This window comes from Nelumbo lutea, chromosome 5 (genome assembly GCF_056320005.1).
Source record: "Nelumbo lutea isolate HS-2025 chromosome 5, American lotus-T2T, whole genome shotgun sequence".
Lineage (NCBI taxonomy): Eukaryota > Viridiplantae > Streptophyta > Magnoliopsida > Proteales > Nelumbonaceae > Nelumbo > Nelumbo lutea.
This window is the reverse complement of record NC_142688.1, coordinates 32433817-32449506: the sequence shown is the minus strand read 5'-3', so window position 1 is coordinate 32449506 and position 15690 is coordinate 32433817. Positions and strand designations below refer to the sequence as shown.

At 37.2% G+C, this 15690-nt stretch overlaps 1 protein-coding gene across 4 annotated transcripts in view; it reads left to right on the top strand.

Moving 5' to 3' along the window:
* Positions 1 to 6110: 6110 nt before the first annotated feature.
* Positions 6111 to 15690, top strand: part of SOL1 (carboxypeptidase D) — a 48958-nt gene continuing 39378 nt past the window's right edge. The window contains exons 1-5 of one of the 4 annotated variants that reach the window (XM_088943699.1): positions 6111 to 6409; positions 6677 to 6743; positions 6847 to 6942; positions 9736 to 9766; positions 9887 to 9943. In XM_088943699.1, the coding sequence (XP_088799825.1) occupies positions 6298 to 6409; positions 6677 to 6743; positions 6847 to 6942; positions 9736 to 9766; positions 9887 to 9943 (363 nt within the window). In that variant the 5' untranslated portion in view covers positions 6111 to 6297. The remainder of the gene's footprint in view (positions 6410 to 6676; positions 6744 to 6846; positions 6943 to 9735; positions 9767 to 9886; positions 9944 to 15690) is intronic. The other 3 variants (XM_088943702.1, XM_088943700.1, XM_088943701.1) reach the window with 3 other exon arrangements.

The following is a 15690-nucleotide window of genomic DNA, read 5'->3' as shown; positions in this document are numbered from 1 at the left end:
GTACTTGATAGTGTGATCATGTACTTGGAATACCAATAGTTGTCAAGTTTTATCATCCATTCCCTCACAAAAATTCTAGTGTCCCTAAGTTTTAATGAAAACAGTAGCAAATATCAACTTACTTAGACTTTATTGATAATGAGTGCTTTCTTTCAAGTGTCTCCCTGTGCTACTTGCAGGGATACATGCATTAGAATATGATCTTATTTCACTTGGATAAAGCTTCAGCTCCAGTTTTATTAGACTGACCTGGATTTATATGACTGACTTCACACGACTTTGTAATCTTTGATCAGTTGGCATCTGATGAGGGAGGAGTAGAAGATCAATGTTTCTTCCTTTATTCGCTATTTAACAATCAACATGTGATGCACATATTTACTATTGTTTTTTTGAAGATAAATAAAGAATTAAATTTATTAATGGAACAGAAAAAGGAGGATACAACCAGGTGATAAGACGTCACCCAACCCAGGAAAAACTATCAACTTAACCCCTTAGACCTTAAAAAAACAACCCTAAAATAATCAATTACATTTTGAGATCCCTACCCCAACCAAAACTGAAAAACCCAAGAAACACATAAAAACCTCCTTCCATTGAACTCATAAAAGCAAGCAAAACTGCTCACTCCCACCTAACCTTTTATCTCAACCTTAAAATAGAGACACCTACCGTGAACCCAGAAACATATTCTGACGAGACTCAAACATCACACTTTACTCATTTCTTCAGTGCTTCCGTTGTCTGAAACCAAACTTTCTTTTCTTTGTCTGAAACCAACCTTAAAATAGAGACACCTACCAGGCTTTCTTTGTCTTCTTCCCCTTGCACTGTTTGATTAGTTTTCTGTCTTCTAAATCTCCTTACTGCATTAGGAATTCTCTCGGTTAAAAATGTGTCCCTGTCTGCATTGATCCTTTCTAATTCAAAAATTGCATTCTTTACTGTTATGGCTCCATTTGTTTCACTGTGAAGTACAGAAGATCTTCTATCTGTAAAATTTCAGTTATACATTTGGCCCTTGTATGACCAAAACCTTGTTTTATGTCCCTTACACATAAATGAATACAGCCTCAACTACTCAACTCAATAAAGGCTTGCCCCATCTATATGGTATCAACTACATGATGCCTGTTCTGCCATTCCATGCTGTTTAGTAACATATTTGTTGTTAAATTATGAACCTTCGTCCTCAGACCATTTTTAACTACTTCAACCTATATACTTTTTGGCCTGCCCTTAGCTCATCTAGACCCTTCAACTTGCAATAGATAATTTCTCCTCACTGATGAACTTGTGCATATTTTGAGGATAATTTCTTTTTATGTTTAGGCATGGATTATGTAGATATTATAATTGTTTTCCTTTTTGTCCAACAACGGCTTCCATGTACATGTTAAGATGAATGGTGCTATTCAACCAGGTAAATATCTGAACTCTTTTCTATTCACAAAAAATCTAGGAAATTCAAGGTCCATTTTGGAATTTTGTAGCATATGTATCAATCACAAATCAAAAGATTCAAAACCCGTGTGCAACACTTACTCTATCTGATAGGCTGATTTCTTGGCCTTTTTTGTTGGGAGGGGGAGAGGAGGTTAGGACAAGTTGACTGCTGAGAAAATGGATTAATGGATGCTGATGGTTTTATTGTTGGCCATACCTTTATCTTTTGATTATTCTCTTTAAAATGAAAGCTCAGCTTTTAGAAGTTCATGGCTGCCCTTAGTTCATTGCAACTTCATTCTAATATTTATTATTGGCTACCCAAAATAAGTTTTAATATTTATTATTGATTCCAGAGCCCAACATTTATATAGTACAACATGAATGATGTGATTTTTGCAGTGCAATCAGTTACAGAGACCCATGGAATCTGGGGTTGTAGAAGTATTTAATATTAATCACATGGGAATGTTCTCAATCATATTCACATAGTACAGCATATGCTGTAGCATGTATATGCCTGTATGGTTTTTGTCATGCAAAGCTTTCTATAATCTATTATATGTGAAACATAATAAAATTTTGCTTTTGCTTTTGATTCATTTCTTGTTCAAAGGCGTTAGTTGTGTTTATATGATTTGTTCCATTAATTGGGATTTGTCTTATTATATCTTCTTATTTTACATGGAATATGCTCAACAGTTTTTGAAATAGGGACGCAAATTAGGTTGCCAGATTTGAAGAGTTTCAATTACACCAGACTCAGTCACTTAGGTTCAGACCCATTCAAAATTTAACAAATGCTCAACCCACGTGACTCAAGTTACACCCCAATTAGTACTGTTTTTTGTATCTCATTCCAAATAAGAAAGAAAGAAACCACCAATCCAATATTGATATATTTGCTTTGTATATACCATGTTCTGGTCGAAGCAATTGAAAATTCTAAGTTTCATTGCATCTGAATTCTGAAGTGATTTGTACTGACAAGTTCTTCCTAACGTGCTTTATGCTGGCAAGAGACCCTATTGTCTGGGAAGTATAGGCTTGAACAAAGGGGATCAGATACTTGCTTTCTCTGACATGGGGTGTAACTTGTAAGTCAAAATTCTTTCCAGGATATATGAAGGTGGGAGTGTTACAGCAGCGTTTTTTTTTTCTCTTTTTGCATGAAAAATTTCGAACCTCTGTGATAGTGAGAATAAAAGCTGAGAAAATGGAAACTTAGTTGAAGTGATGATGTTAAAGCCTCTAGCTAGGTGGCATATCTCACCTGCAAGTAATTGATAGTCACCTTGTTATGCATGGGAAATCTCATAGGGAAAGAGAGGGGAGTTACGTGAGTTGAGTCAATGAGAATGGTGATATGGGAAGCAAAAGTTGAACCTAGGAGCCGATTAGCTCAACTCTCTTTTTTATTACAAGGATGAGTATTTGTTTCTTAGAAACTTGAGAATAATCAGTGCACTTATTAATCTGTACCTGGACAAAAAGGGAAAAGAATCACTTTGCTCATACTTGAGAAGATGCCAACTATTGACTAGTGGTCAGGTGGTGGCCATTGAGGACCTGACCACCATGCAGCAATTTGGTTACTGCTAAAATCGATTCAAGCAAGCTACCTGGATATTGACATTGTAGAGCCCCATTGATCAGTTTGCCTTAGGCTTCATTTTTCCCGGAGAAATGTTTCTCTGGAGGGTCCCTCCTTTTTAGGTCAAAGAATGATAGAGGGTTGATGTTCGAGGCTTTGAAGTTTGACATTGACATGTATTCCAACTTCCAAGTGCCAACCCATTGTCTAGACCCTATGATGTGAATCGTCCTCCACAAGATTATTTTTGCATTTTTCCAGATATATGCTAATTGAGAGTTTGAGACATTGAATCATGTTTGTCATAAGGCTGTGTTTGGTTCGAAATAAATGAAGGGGAAAGGAAAAGAAAGGAAATTGGGTCAAATACAGTAAAGGAAATTGGGCCAAAGGGCTAAAAACGGTTAGTTATGCATTGGACTTAGAAAGTCTAATTCTTCAAAGGGCTAACTGCTAGGTTTTAAGTTTAAACACATTTATTAGGCACTTGGTTGATTCACATTAGAGAATGGAGGGTGAAGCATTCTTCAAAGAATGAGACAACCTACTCAATGTATTTGATTGGGACACTTATAAATGTACTAGTAAGTATATACGTGTTTTGCATATGGCAATTCTAGATAATGATAATGATAGTAATAATATATCCACAATTTTCTATAAATTTTATGTATATATTTTTTGTTTTCATATTTTATATTTTTTTAATTAGAAGAGATTAAATGAGGTGAAAAGTAATAATTGAAGTTATATTTTGAACCTTACAATTAAAGATGGATTAAATACATAAATATGGGCTTTATATTAGCTATTAAATCTAACACTCAAGCTATAATAAAAAATGACTGTTGTACCCTTTCTCAAATAAAGAAATATAAGGTAATTTTAGTCAAAAAAAACTTCTACTTCACATTCACACTTTTATATATAGTATAGATAAAACACTTGACAAACAAGATTTAGGGTCCATTTGTTTTGTGGGAATAAATCAGTTGGGTCGGATCAGAATCTCATTTCTATTCCTCTTGGAATGGCATTCCTCCATTTCCATTGGGAATGGGAATTCATTCCAGTCAATTCTGATTTCGATTTTAAGTCCAGCCTGAACCAAACAGTTGAGGGGGATAGATAATTTTGATTTCAATTTCAATTCCAACTACGAACCAAACGGACCCTTAGTAAATTAGTCTCCATTGATACATATTACCATTAGGTGATGGATTGAAGTTTTGGTAAACTTCTATCCAAAACCAGGAGCAGTGAAGCTGTTAGTGGAGATTGTCCATCTCTCGCTAATCTCTATCTAATGATTTTGCACGATATTAGGGGTCTGGAATCGGAATCAGAATGGGTTATTCCGATTCCAACTATTTGGTTGGGCGGAATCGGAACCCCATTCTCATTCTTGCTGGAAAGTCTGGAATAACATTCCCTCATTTGAGGGAATGGCCATTCCTTGATCCCTGTCCCTCCCTTGGGAATGAAATCTCATTCTAATTCCCGTTTCCATTATTGTATGAACCAAACAGATTATAGGAATAAAGTCATTCCGATTCCGATTTCCAATGATTTTGATTCCAATTCTGACCACGAACCAAAACGACCTTGAAATGTTTAAAAATGACCCATGTTCTTTTTTTTTTTTAGCGATAACAATAATCTTTACTAATAAGATTTGTGAAATTTTAATTATAGAAAGGGGGAGGTAAACTATAACTCTCCAACAACAAAAATGACCCATGTTCTTTTAGTTATAGTGCTAACATCAGATGTTATACAATATGGATCCAGAGCTCTGCTCTCTTCCTAGTTAAAAAGGGGCCATGACTCTAAAGGGTTTGTTTGGTTCATTGGGAATAGAGGTCTGGAATTGGAATTAAAATGGTCCAATCTGATTTTAACTATTTGATTGGGAAGAATCAAAATCTCATTCCCATTTTTGGTGAAATGAGATTCTTCCATTTGAGGGAATGATCATTACCTCCCCCTCCCTTGGGAATGAGAATCCATCCCATTTGATTTTGATTATTATTTCTGTGTAAATCAAAGAGACAGGAGGAATAGACCATTCAAATTCGGATTCTGTTGAATTTTTATTCCAATTCTGATTCTGACTGCAAATCAAAATCCAAATTTGATTTGTTTTTATTTAAACTTGCATTGAATCTTATCCATCATATTTATATTGGACTTGAATGAATTTGGATTGCAATTGGATATTGAAATGATATATTAATATTAATAATTAAACTAGAATGGTCAAAGTATTATAAATTTTTTATAAGTGAAAATATTATACATTATTAATAAAATGAAATAAAAAATCACTTTTATATTATATTTCACGAACAATTTGAAAATAACTTGTTTGAAACTTGAAACTATGAACATGTATATCTATTTAAATCAAATTTAGTTGAGGTGGATCCGTATTTGATTTAGTTATAAATGGATCAAGTTCAATTACTTTATTTTCTGGGCCGTGAAAAGGGACACCGCTGTGATCACATTCGGTAAGCACTCAATAGATGTTAAGGGTACATCCCACCGTGGCGCCTCACACCGACTTTACAGGAACATTCCACCGTGCATTAGAAACATTTCCTCTGGTATGTACTGTGAATTTCGCTAGTGTGTGAAGTGTCAGAAAATTTTCTGACTGCTTATTCAATGTGTTCATCTCATTTACCTGACCTAATCTATATTCTTAGAAAATCCGATGGATTCGATTTCGAACAGTATCCGATTCGAATCCCATCCCACCGTTGCATCCCTGGTTTGGTATGGTCCGACCGTCCGATTATAAAGTTCCCAAATTTCAAGCCAATTGCTCGGGCCGAGATAGCGAGGACCTGGGCGAGTGAACCTATCAAACCAGATATCAATTGGACCGGGACTGGATTCACTGTTTGACCCATCATGTTCTCTCCGCCGAGAGCTTTTAATTGAGAAATGCACTCCAGGGCCCCTCCCGACCGAAGCTCAGGAGCACTGGTTTCGGACTTCAATGGAGATCTTGTTCTCTCCTTCCTTCTATACCCGTCCGATTATAAAGTTCCCAAATTTCAAGCCAATTGCTCGGGCCGAGATAGCGAGGACCTGGGCGAGTGAACCTATCAAACCAGATATCAATTGGACCGGGACTGGAGTCACTGTTTGACCCATCATGTTCTCTCCGCCGAGAGCGTTTAATTGAGAAATGCACTCCAGGGCCCCTCCCGACCGAAGCTCAGGAGCATTGGTTTCGGACTTCAATGGAGATCTTGTTCTCTTCTTCCTTCTATACCCTCTTTCTTGCCTTCTGCTTTTTCTCTTTGGCTAGTACTGCAATAGCTAGAGGCGGGGAACAGGCTTCAAGTTTTTCAGGTCATTCTCTCTCTCTCTCTCTCTCTCTCTCTCGGCCTGACTCAAATTTGATTTCAGAATTCTCTTGCTATCTTTTCAATTGCTGCGTATCTAATATTTGACGCACTTCTTATTTCAATTCGATATTGACCAGTAATCACGGTCATTTTGACTCTAAAGATTGAGTTTTTGATCTTTTGGGTGGAATATCGACCTATAATTTAAATTTAATGGTGTGGACTTGGCCGTTTGAATACTGATCGTGTTGGTGGTTTCCGTCTTTATTAGGTTCTACGGATCACGACCATGATTTCCTCCGCCGACGTTTGTTTGATCAAACAAAGTCTCCACCAAGGTATTTATTGTTCTTTTCTTTTCATTTTGTTTTGTTTTATTTTATTTAAGTTTCTAGGTATGCACTATCTTCGTAATAATCGTCGTGGCACAATCAAATTCAGAGTAGATTTAGCTCGCGGGTATATGACAAACTTCGAACTTGAAAAAGCCGTGAAGCAGTTTGGTCGAAGATGTAGCAATATTTCGAGGATCTACAGGTGTGTTTTAAGGAAAACTTTTTTTTTTTTTTTTCATTTTGAATTCTCCACTATTAATGGTAGAATCTAATTTATGAACGACGATTGCGTTTTTTTACCAGTAGGAAATAACTGTTGATTCTATATACACCTTAAAATGTTAAGGAACATAAATCTCTATTGCCTGTGGAAATACTTCAATGGGTAAGGAAGTGGGGTTGGATAATTGAGCTATATCTGACTCTTGTATAATAAGAATCCAATTCGTAATATTGGATGTTGAACACCAAAAGAACAATATCATATGGGAATATCCACCTGGGAAGTGGGAACTTACCCTGGTAAGTGCATTTGCCCATGTTCTTTTGTTTCCTAAGTAAATAAGACAATGATGATTTTAGCCATAAAAAGCCATTTTTAAAAGAGACAATTTTGTTCCATTCAAGCATTGGCAACTTTCCCTCAAGGAGATGGGTATCACTTACCCGGGTAAGTGATACCCAGGAAAAATGAATTCCATGGACCCCAAATAAATCTGAAAAAAGAACAAGGGTATCTCGTCCACTGAGAACCAAAATCCCATCGACTGACTTCCCCCCTCTCAAAATCCGAAAAACAAATGGGCCCCAAGTAAAATGTGAGAGAGATCTTTGTTCCTAATTATACTAAAGTTGAATTTATGAAAAAAAATCCAATATAATAAGACAGACTACACTACTATATATATATATATATATATTGATCAATAACAGGAAACCATTAGATTAATAAAAAATTTAGTTACAACACTCCAGAGAGAGATAAAAAGGCTTAACTCTCTCCAAGAGGACAGCAAAGAAAAAACTTACATAACGACCCAAAACATTTGATCCCTTCCCACCCACTGGTTTGCCAAAGCAACTGCAAATGCATTTTCTGTTCTCTTAACCCACTGAAATTGGATTTCCAGCCCCCTAGTTAGCCATTTAATCTTCACAGTCCACCTTCCTTTTGTAACCAGCTTAACACCAGCTTTGAGTCCACTTCAACGACTAACTTTTGTAAATTCAGTTCCTTAGTCTTCCTTATATCCTTCAGTACAGCATAGACTTCAGCTTTAAGAGAGTCCTCAACCCCAATGGGACCTGAATACACTGCAAGCACCTTCCCATCGTCATCTTTGAAGACCCCTCCTACACCTGATGGACCTGGATTGCCCTCGCTACTACCACCAAAGTTTAACACTATAAAGCCATAGCCTAGTGGTGACCACAAGGACAAACAGAAGAGCGAGCAGGAGCAGAATTAGCCACCTCCATCCAGCTATTCAACAACATATCCGTAGAAGCATCATCAAACAGGTCCAAGGATTTTAACTAGTGCACCACCCTAATTGTTATTACTTCAATTTCTTTACTTCTTTCATTTTCAGAAAAAGTTCTGGCATTCCTTTCCTCTCATAGAGTCCAGAAAATAGAAACCCTCACATACCTCCACATAATCCTTCCCCTTTCCTTTGGCCATTGAAGGAACAAAGAGCTAAACAAGCTTTGAATATTTGGTGGTGGGGTCCACCTGCAACCAAATAAGGAAAGAAACCAGTCCCAAATAACAGCAACAAAGGGACAAGAAAATAATAAGTGGTAGGAGCTTTCACCATTAGCCTTGCAAAGAATGCACCAATTCGGAGTCAAGTACCAAAAGACCTTTTTCTTTGGAGTAAGTTACAAGTATTACACCTTTCTAGGAAGGCTTCCCAACAAAAGGCTCCAATCCTTGGAGGAATCCAGCTCAACCCAAACATCCTTTACTGCAACTTATAGTATACTATTCAAGAAGAAATAATGAGCTTACTAAATTGCCAAGCTAATCATTCACTTACTATTTAGTATAATGGATCAATTTATAATTTAGTTAGAGAAAGAAAACAACAACTTTATTTACAAAGATAATGACAACTGTAGTTTATTCAAATATTTTTGATAAGCAATTTCAAAAGTGCATTCTTGAACAAAATGTTCATTTCATAGTGATAATTGAACAGGACTCGGAGGTGGTGGTAAGATGGCTAAAGGAAGACAAGACTGCTATGTGGAATTACAACAATGAAAGGAAAAAATTTAAATGGCTGGCAAAAGATATTGAGATAAAATTCAGTTGGGTGAAGAGATCTGCTAACTAATTTGCGGATGGGCTAGCAAAGCAAGGGGTGATTAGGATTCTTTGTTTTGGGCTCATTTCTAATCTTGTAATTTTGCTTTGCTGATTGCAGGGGAGTTAAGATTGCTTACCTCCCTCTGTTTGTGTGTATATTTCTTCTTTAATCTTAATGAAATTCCTTGTTATTTATCCAAAAAATAGTGATAGATGGATTACCCAATCTTCTAATTGCAACAATAAAATCGGTAGCTATCACCATGTTAAGCATATAGGATGGCCATGTTTTAACAGCTTTTGAAAAAGATTGAACTTCATGCGTTCCTGATGTCTTCCATCTGCAAAGAATAAATTTAACTCACAGTTGCACCTGAAGACTAATACCATCTCTTTATTGACATCAACTAGTACCTGAATTTTTTTTCCACCACTCAGACTGTTTTTGCATCTATATCAATGCAAGAGAACAAAGCACGGATTCCAAAATGAGGCCATAATGATGAACAGTCCTATGTTCAAATTGCCACCTAAGTTAACTTTTCTTGGGAATAATCCAAGTAGTATCTAGTTTTATTTAAGCATTTCCAACATTCAGTGTTTTTATTATGTGTTGATGTGTAAAGTTGCTGACTTGTGCTCTGTTTCTCTCTTTGAGGGATTATTGCAATCAATAATCAGCATTGGAAAGAGCGTCAAAGGAATTCCCCTGGTAATTGTTTCATCCAACTAATATCTACTTTTGTCCTCTAATTATGAGTTATGCTATTACCCATCAATAAATGTTGACATGTCAAATTTGACTAAGAGATATCTGGTTTATTGCCTTCAGTGGGTGATGGAAATATCTGACAAACCAGGGCAACAAGAAGCTGAACCCGCCTTCAAGGTGAATGGCCCGATTTTATTTTTATTGCATTTGTTTTAGGCTGGTATTTTCTACTGGGAAGTTTCTGAATATGCCATATTTAATGTTTTTTTTTTCCTTCTATCAAGGGAGTGGGTTGAAAGTCTAAATGCAGGAAATGTGTTAAATTTCCATATGGTATTGATGGGTTCATCATATTTTAACTGAAGGACATAGATGTCATGTCTGCATAAGTGGCAGGGAGAGCAATTATGAGAGATTGCCTGAGGATTTTCTTGTGCCTTGACCATAAATTTTTTCATGCAGGATTCTGGAAATCCTTTTTTTTTCCTTTTTGTGGAGTCTCATCTTAAAATGCTGTTATTCTCCATGATCATACACTTACAATCAGTATATGGGATTCTATGTGGAGTATATGGTGGGTGATGTTTGATTCTAGAGTTTTAGGATTCAAGAGTGGATTGAAGTCTTTTTTATTCAGTAATTGAAATTTATCAAGGATCCATTTATTTGCAGTTCAAATCCAAACCAGGTGCAAAGCTTGCACCCAGTTCAGATTTGCAATTGTTTCTTTGTTGTGCCAATTTGAACCCCTAGCTGGGGTATTATGCACCTATTTTTGACATAAATTTGTATCCCTTTCTATGATTTTCATTCTCTCCCAAATAAAGAGGGGATCACATTATTTTGCTTCCTATTTTACTCCTCCCACACAGACTAAGCAAAGTATGAACAAAAGGTTGACCAAAACTTGCATTCCCATGCATTTGTGCCACTCAAATGAAACTGTACTGCAAACAAACAGAGCCTAATGACTAAAAGAGCAAAAGGGCAATTTGCAAAGAAGGGAACCTCAAACTAGAAGAGTTCCTACTTAAAAATTAAAATACAATATAAAAATCCTATGGCAACAAGCACAAGAAAGCATTCATAAGGATAAAAACTAAAGCCGATTTGGCCATGGAATTAGCAGCTCTTAGGTCCAGTGGAAGAAGGGGCTGTGGCATGTCAACAATGATCTTGTCTCTTTGATGGGATTAGGTTTAGTCTCCAAAGGCAAGGAGCATGGCCCTCAATGTTTAGCTACACAAAACTCAAAGAAAAAGGAGAAACTGAGCACTTGGAGCAAAGAAAGAAGTTCTACTTTATTCGGTTTTCCTTCCCTCACTCGACTAGATGAAACATGTGAGTATGAAAAGTTGTATCTAGGGGTGGATTCGAGCCAAGCTAAGCCAAATATTTGGCTATTTGAGCTTGGCTCGCCAGAAAACCATGAAGCTCGATCTCGAGCTTGATTGTGAGCCAAGCTTCCTATAAAATTTGAAAATTATAAATATACAAAATATATATATATTTTTATTTTACATAGAAAAATTTAAGAATTATAAAAATCTAGGTATTATTATACATATAAAAACTAAAAATCTTGTATATATAATATTTTTTATTTTTTATTTATATATTTATGTATATTATTATTTTTATATGTATAAAAGCTCGATTAGTCTCATGAGCCTTACGAACCAAGCTATATTAGGCTTGAGCTCGACTTGATTATGAAATGAGCCTTAGCCTATATATTGAGCTCAAAGCTTGGTTTAGACCGAGCCAAGTTCAAATAGCTCGTGAAAGGCTCGATTCGTTTCCACTCCTAGTTGTATCACTTGGGAAGCCTCTTAATAACTTACAATGCCTGAATGCCCATTGTTACATAGAAAGTGCCCATCCCATTAGTCTTGTTCATAGTCTTTATAGAATCATTGCCAAGGTGCTATCAAGAAGAATTAGATCAGTGCTTCCTTCTATTATTTCTTTAAATCAAGGGGCCTTCGTGTAGGATAGGCAGATCTTGGATAAAATTCTTATTGCCAGTGAGAGTGTGGAGGAGCTAAAGTGATATGGAAAGAAAGGATTGGTTTGCAAGCTTGATTTAGAGAAAGCTTATGATTTGGTGGATTGGGATTTCTTTAAATTAAGGGTTGCATTAGTACCTGTCATTACTCACTCTTGGTTAATGGCATAGTGGTTGACCATTTTCCAGCCATTAGAGGAATTTGACAGGGGGATCTTCTTTCTCCTTTCTTGTTCACTCTAGTAGCAAAAGTGGGTATTCTTTTTCAAAGAGCATATTTGAGGGGTTTGGTGAGAGGTTGGAGAGTGGGAAGAGAAAGAGTACCTATCACTCATTTGCAAGTCACCTGTGAGGGAGGTGATTTGAGTTGGGTGAGGAATATGAAGGAGGTGATACAAGTATTTGAGAAAATGACAAATCTGAAAGTCAACTTCAATAAGACTTGTGTAGCAGGTATCAACATGGAAGATGAAGTATATGAATGTGCAACAATTTTGGGGTGTGAGGTATGCCAATGGCCTATGACTTATTTGGGTTTACCTTTTGGAGTCAACCCTAGAAGTGTGAATTTTTGGAACCCGGTGGTGGATCGATTTTCAAAAAGGCTTGCCTCCTAGAATAGAAATTATCTATCGATGGGTGGGAGAATTACTTTGATCAAATCAACATTAGCAAATCTGCCAGGTGAGGAGAGGAGTTAGGGGGTCTAGGAATTGGGAGTATTCAGAAGAGGAATACAGCCTTACTGGGTAAGTGGCTATGGAGATTTCCGGTGGACCAAGAAATTGTGGACAAAAGTGATAAAGAGCATTCACGGGCTGACGGGAAATGGTTGGGATGCTGGAATTTCGGCTAGAGCTTCAGCAACAACACCTTGGAAAGCCATCCATGCTATTCTTCCTTGTTTTCTACCCTTCTTCATGTACAATTTGTGTTCTGGAATCATGGTGAGATTTTGGGAGCATGTGTGGGTGGGGGAGACACCACTTAAAAATCAATTTCCTTCCCTTTTCTCCCTTTCTAGGTACAAAACTTAACTGCCTCATCTTTAGTTTCTTCCATTGGTCCAGGACTCCAGATTAATTGAGATTTGGGTTTCAGAAGAGGTCTTAGAGATTCTGAGATGGATTTGGTGTGGTCCTTGATTCAGGTTCTCCAAAAGGTTTTTTTAGATCTGATTAAGGGGGATTCCCAAATTTGGACTCTCTCTTCTTCTGGCTCTTTCAGTTGTCCCTCCTTTTTCAGTGCCCTGGCCCACTCTTCTGTTACTTTTGCCTTTCCCTTCCCTTCTAAATAAGTGTGGGGAAGACCGGTCCCACCTAGGGTTGAAGCACTCTGCTGAGAAATAGCTTTGGAAAGAATTAATACCTTCGATCTCCTACAAAAAAAGAAGCCTTTTTGGTGCTTGTCCCCGCATTGGTGTACCCTTTGTAAAGCTGATGGTGAGTCTTGTTCTCATTTACTTATATCCTGCCCTTTTATTTCTTCTATTTGGAAGTGGTTTCTCTCTTTATTTGGTTGCAGGTGGACTCCTCCATCAAGCATCCGTAGCCTCTTCACTTATGTAGTTGGTTGCCGGATCAAAAAGAGGGGAAAAATCTTTTGGAGATGCACCAAGGCAGCAGTCTGTTGGACGATTTGGGAGGAAAGGAACCAAAGGATATTTGCTGAAGAAGAAAGAAGTAGGGACACAATTATAGAAGTAATCTCATTGAGAGTAGCACAATGGGTAAAAACAATGAATCTTTTTGAGGATGTTTCAATAGAGGCCATCATGAATAATTGGCAGGGGATAGCAGTCTCGGCTCCCAGTAGACTGAATGTCCTTCCGAAGTGGATCCCTTCGATGGAAGGCTTTATCAAACTCAACTTTGATGGGAGCAGTGAAGGAAACCTAGGGCCATCAGGGGTTGGTGGTGTGTTCAGAACAGAGGCAGGTTCAGTTATAGTTCTTTTTTCTGGACCAATTGGAGTTGGAGACTCTTTGAGAGCAGAGATTCAGGCCCTCCTGAATGGATGTGCTAATTGGCTGGATAGGGGGTAAAAAGGGCTAAGGAGTTGAATATAAATAAGTTGATTATTGAAGGCGATTCGCAAGTGGTAATTGGCTGGATAGGGAAGGCAAACAACGGGTTATAGGCATGCATTAATGGAAAAAGGCATTTCAAGTGGCTAACCCAAGGAATGGATGTGCTTGTCCGGTGGGTTAAAAGATGTGATAATTCATTTGCAGATGCTTTGGCCAAACAGGGGGTGGGAAGAAGCCATTTGTTTTGGGCTACTATGTAATCTTATTGTTGGGGGGTGGGGTGGTAAGAGGGTTTACCTCCCCTCACCTTTGTATTTTAATCTTCTTATAATTTAATGAAAGTTTCCTGTTACTGATAAAAAAAAAAAAAAGAAAGTGCCTTTCTGTTTTACATCAGCCTTTTGATTCTTTTATTGGTAAAGCATTTATTGAAGCTGAAAAAAATAAAGGACATTAATAGGGGAGAAACGGAAGGAAAAACAAGGAAAACCTTCCTTAAAAATTACCTAGAGGACCCAAGATCCTTAGATGTATAATTTCCACCCAAACATAAACCAGCAACAACAAAAAGAATTTTACTTAGGAAAGAGAATCTGGATATTGTTCTTTTTTAAGAATCTAAGCTGTTGTTGTTTGATGACAGTTGGCCTAGAAATATTATGAGGGCTAGGGGTATAAGATGGGCAATGTCTTTGTCATGGGGTTCCTCGGGAGTATTAGTGGTCATGTGGAAGAAGGTTGTAGTGCAAGAAGTGGAGGAACTGGTGGGGAAATTCACGATGTCAGTTAAGTTTCAACAAGTAGACGATGGATCTGAATGGATTTTAACAAACATTTATGGGCCTAATGGATATATAGAGAGAAATGAGTTGTGGAAAGAATTAAAAGATATACGGGGCTTGTATGGTGTTGTATTGGAGGGGACTTTGACGTAATAAGATTTGTTGAGGAATCTAATAAGGAGAGGCAAAGGATTACCATCAACATGAGGAAGTTTAATGATTTCATAAATTCTTGTGAGCTGAAGGAGTTGCCCCTATTAAACAACTTTACATGGTCCAACCTGTACACAAACCCAAATTTCTCTAAATTTGATAGATTTTGATTTATAGTGGATTGAGAGGAACATTGGGGAGTGTTGGTTTTGAGGGCTTTACCAAGAATAACTTCTGATCATTGGCTAATCTGTTTGTCACTTTGTCCAAGGACAATTTAAGGGGAAGGGGTCTGGCTCCTTTCCAATTTGAGAATATGTGGCTTTTTCACCTAGGATTCAAAGAAAAAGTCAAGGAGTGGTGATTGGGAGGGTATGAAGTTCCATTGGAAGTTAAAAGAGTTGAGAACAAAAATTAAGGATTGGAACATTCGACATTTTGGGAGACTAGAGGAGAACAAGCAAGAGGTAATTGATCAAATTGAGATCTTGGACAATAAAGAAGTTGATGGAACCTTTCGAGAAAGGGATAAATAGGAGAGCGGGACTTTAGGGAAGATATTAGAAGACATCTTGTTCAAAGAAGAAATAAGTTGGAAACAGAGGTGCAGGCAGAAGTGGATAAAGGAAGGGGATAAAAATACAAAGTTCTTCCACACTTTAGTTAATGATAGGAGGAAATTCATTTCTAAATTAGAGATTGAAGGTGAAACAATGGATCAAGAAAGTAAAATTGCTAGAGCTTTTGTGAACCATTTTAAATCAATATTTAGAAAGCCCCTTACTGAGAGGTTAAGTCTGGAAGGGTTGGATTGGCCACAATTGTCGGGAGATCACATGATTTGGTTAGAAAGGAGGTTTGATCTATAGGAATTAAAGGAAGCGGTTTTCTCGATGGATAGAGTTAAAAGCACCAGGTCTAGATGGGTTTATAATGGATTTTTACCAAGACT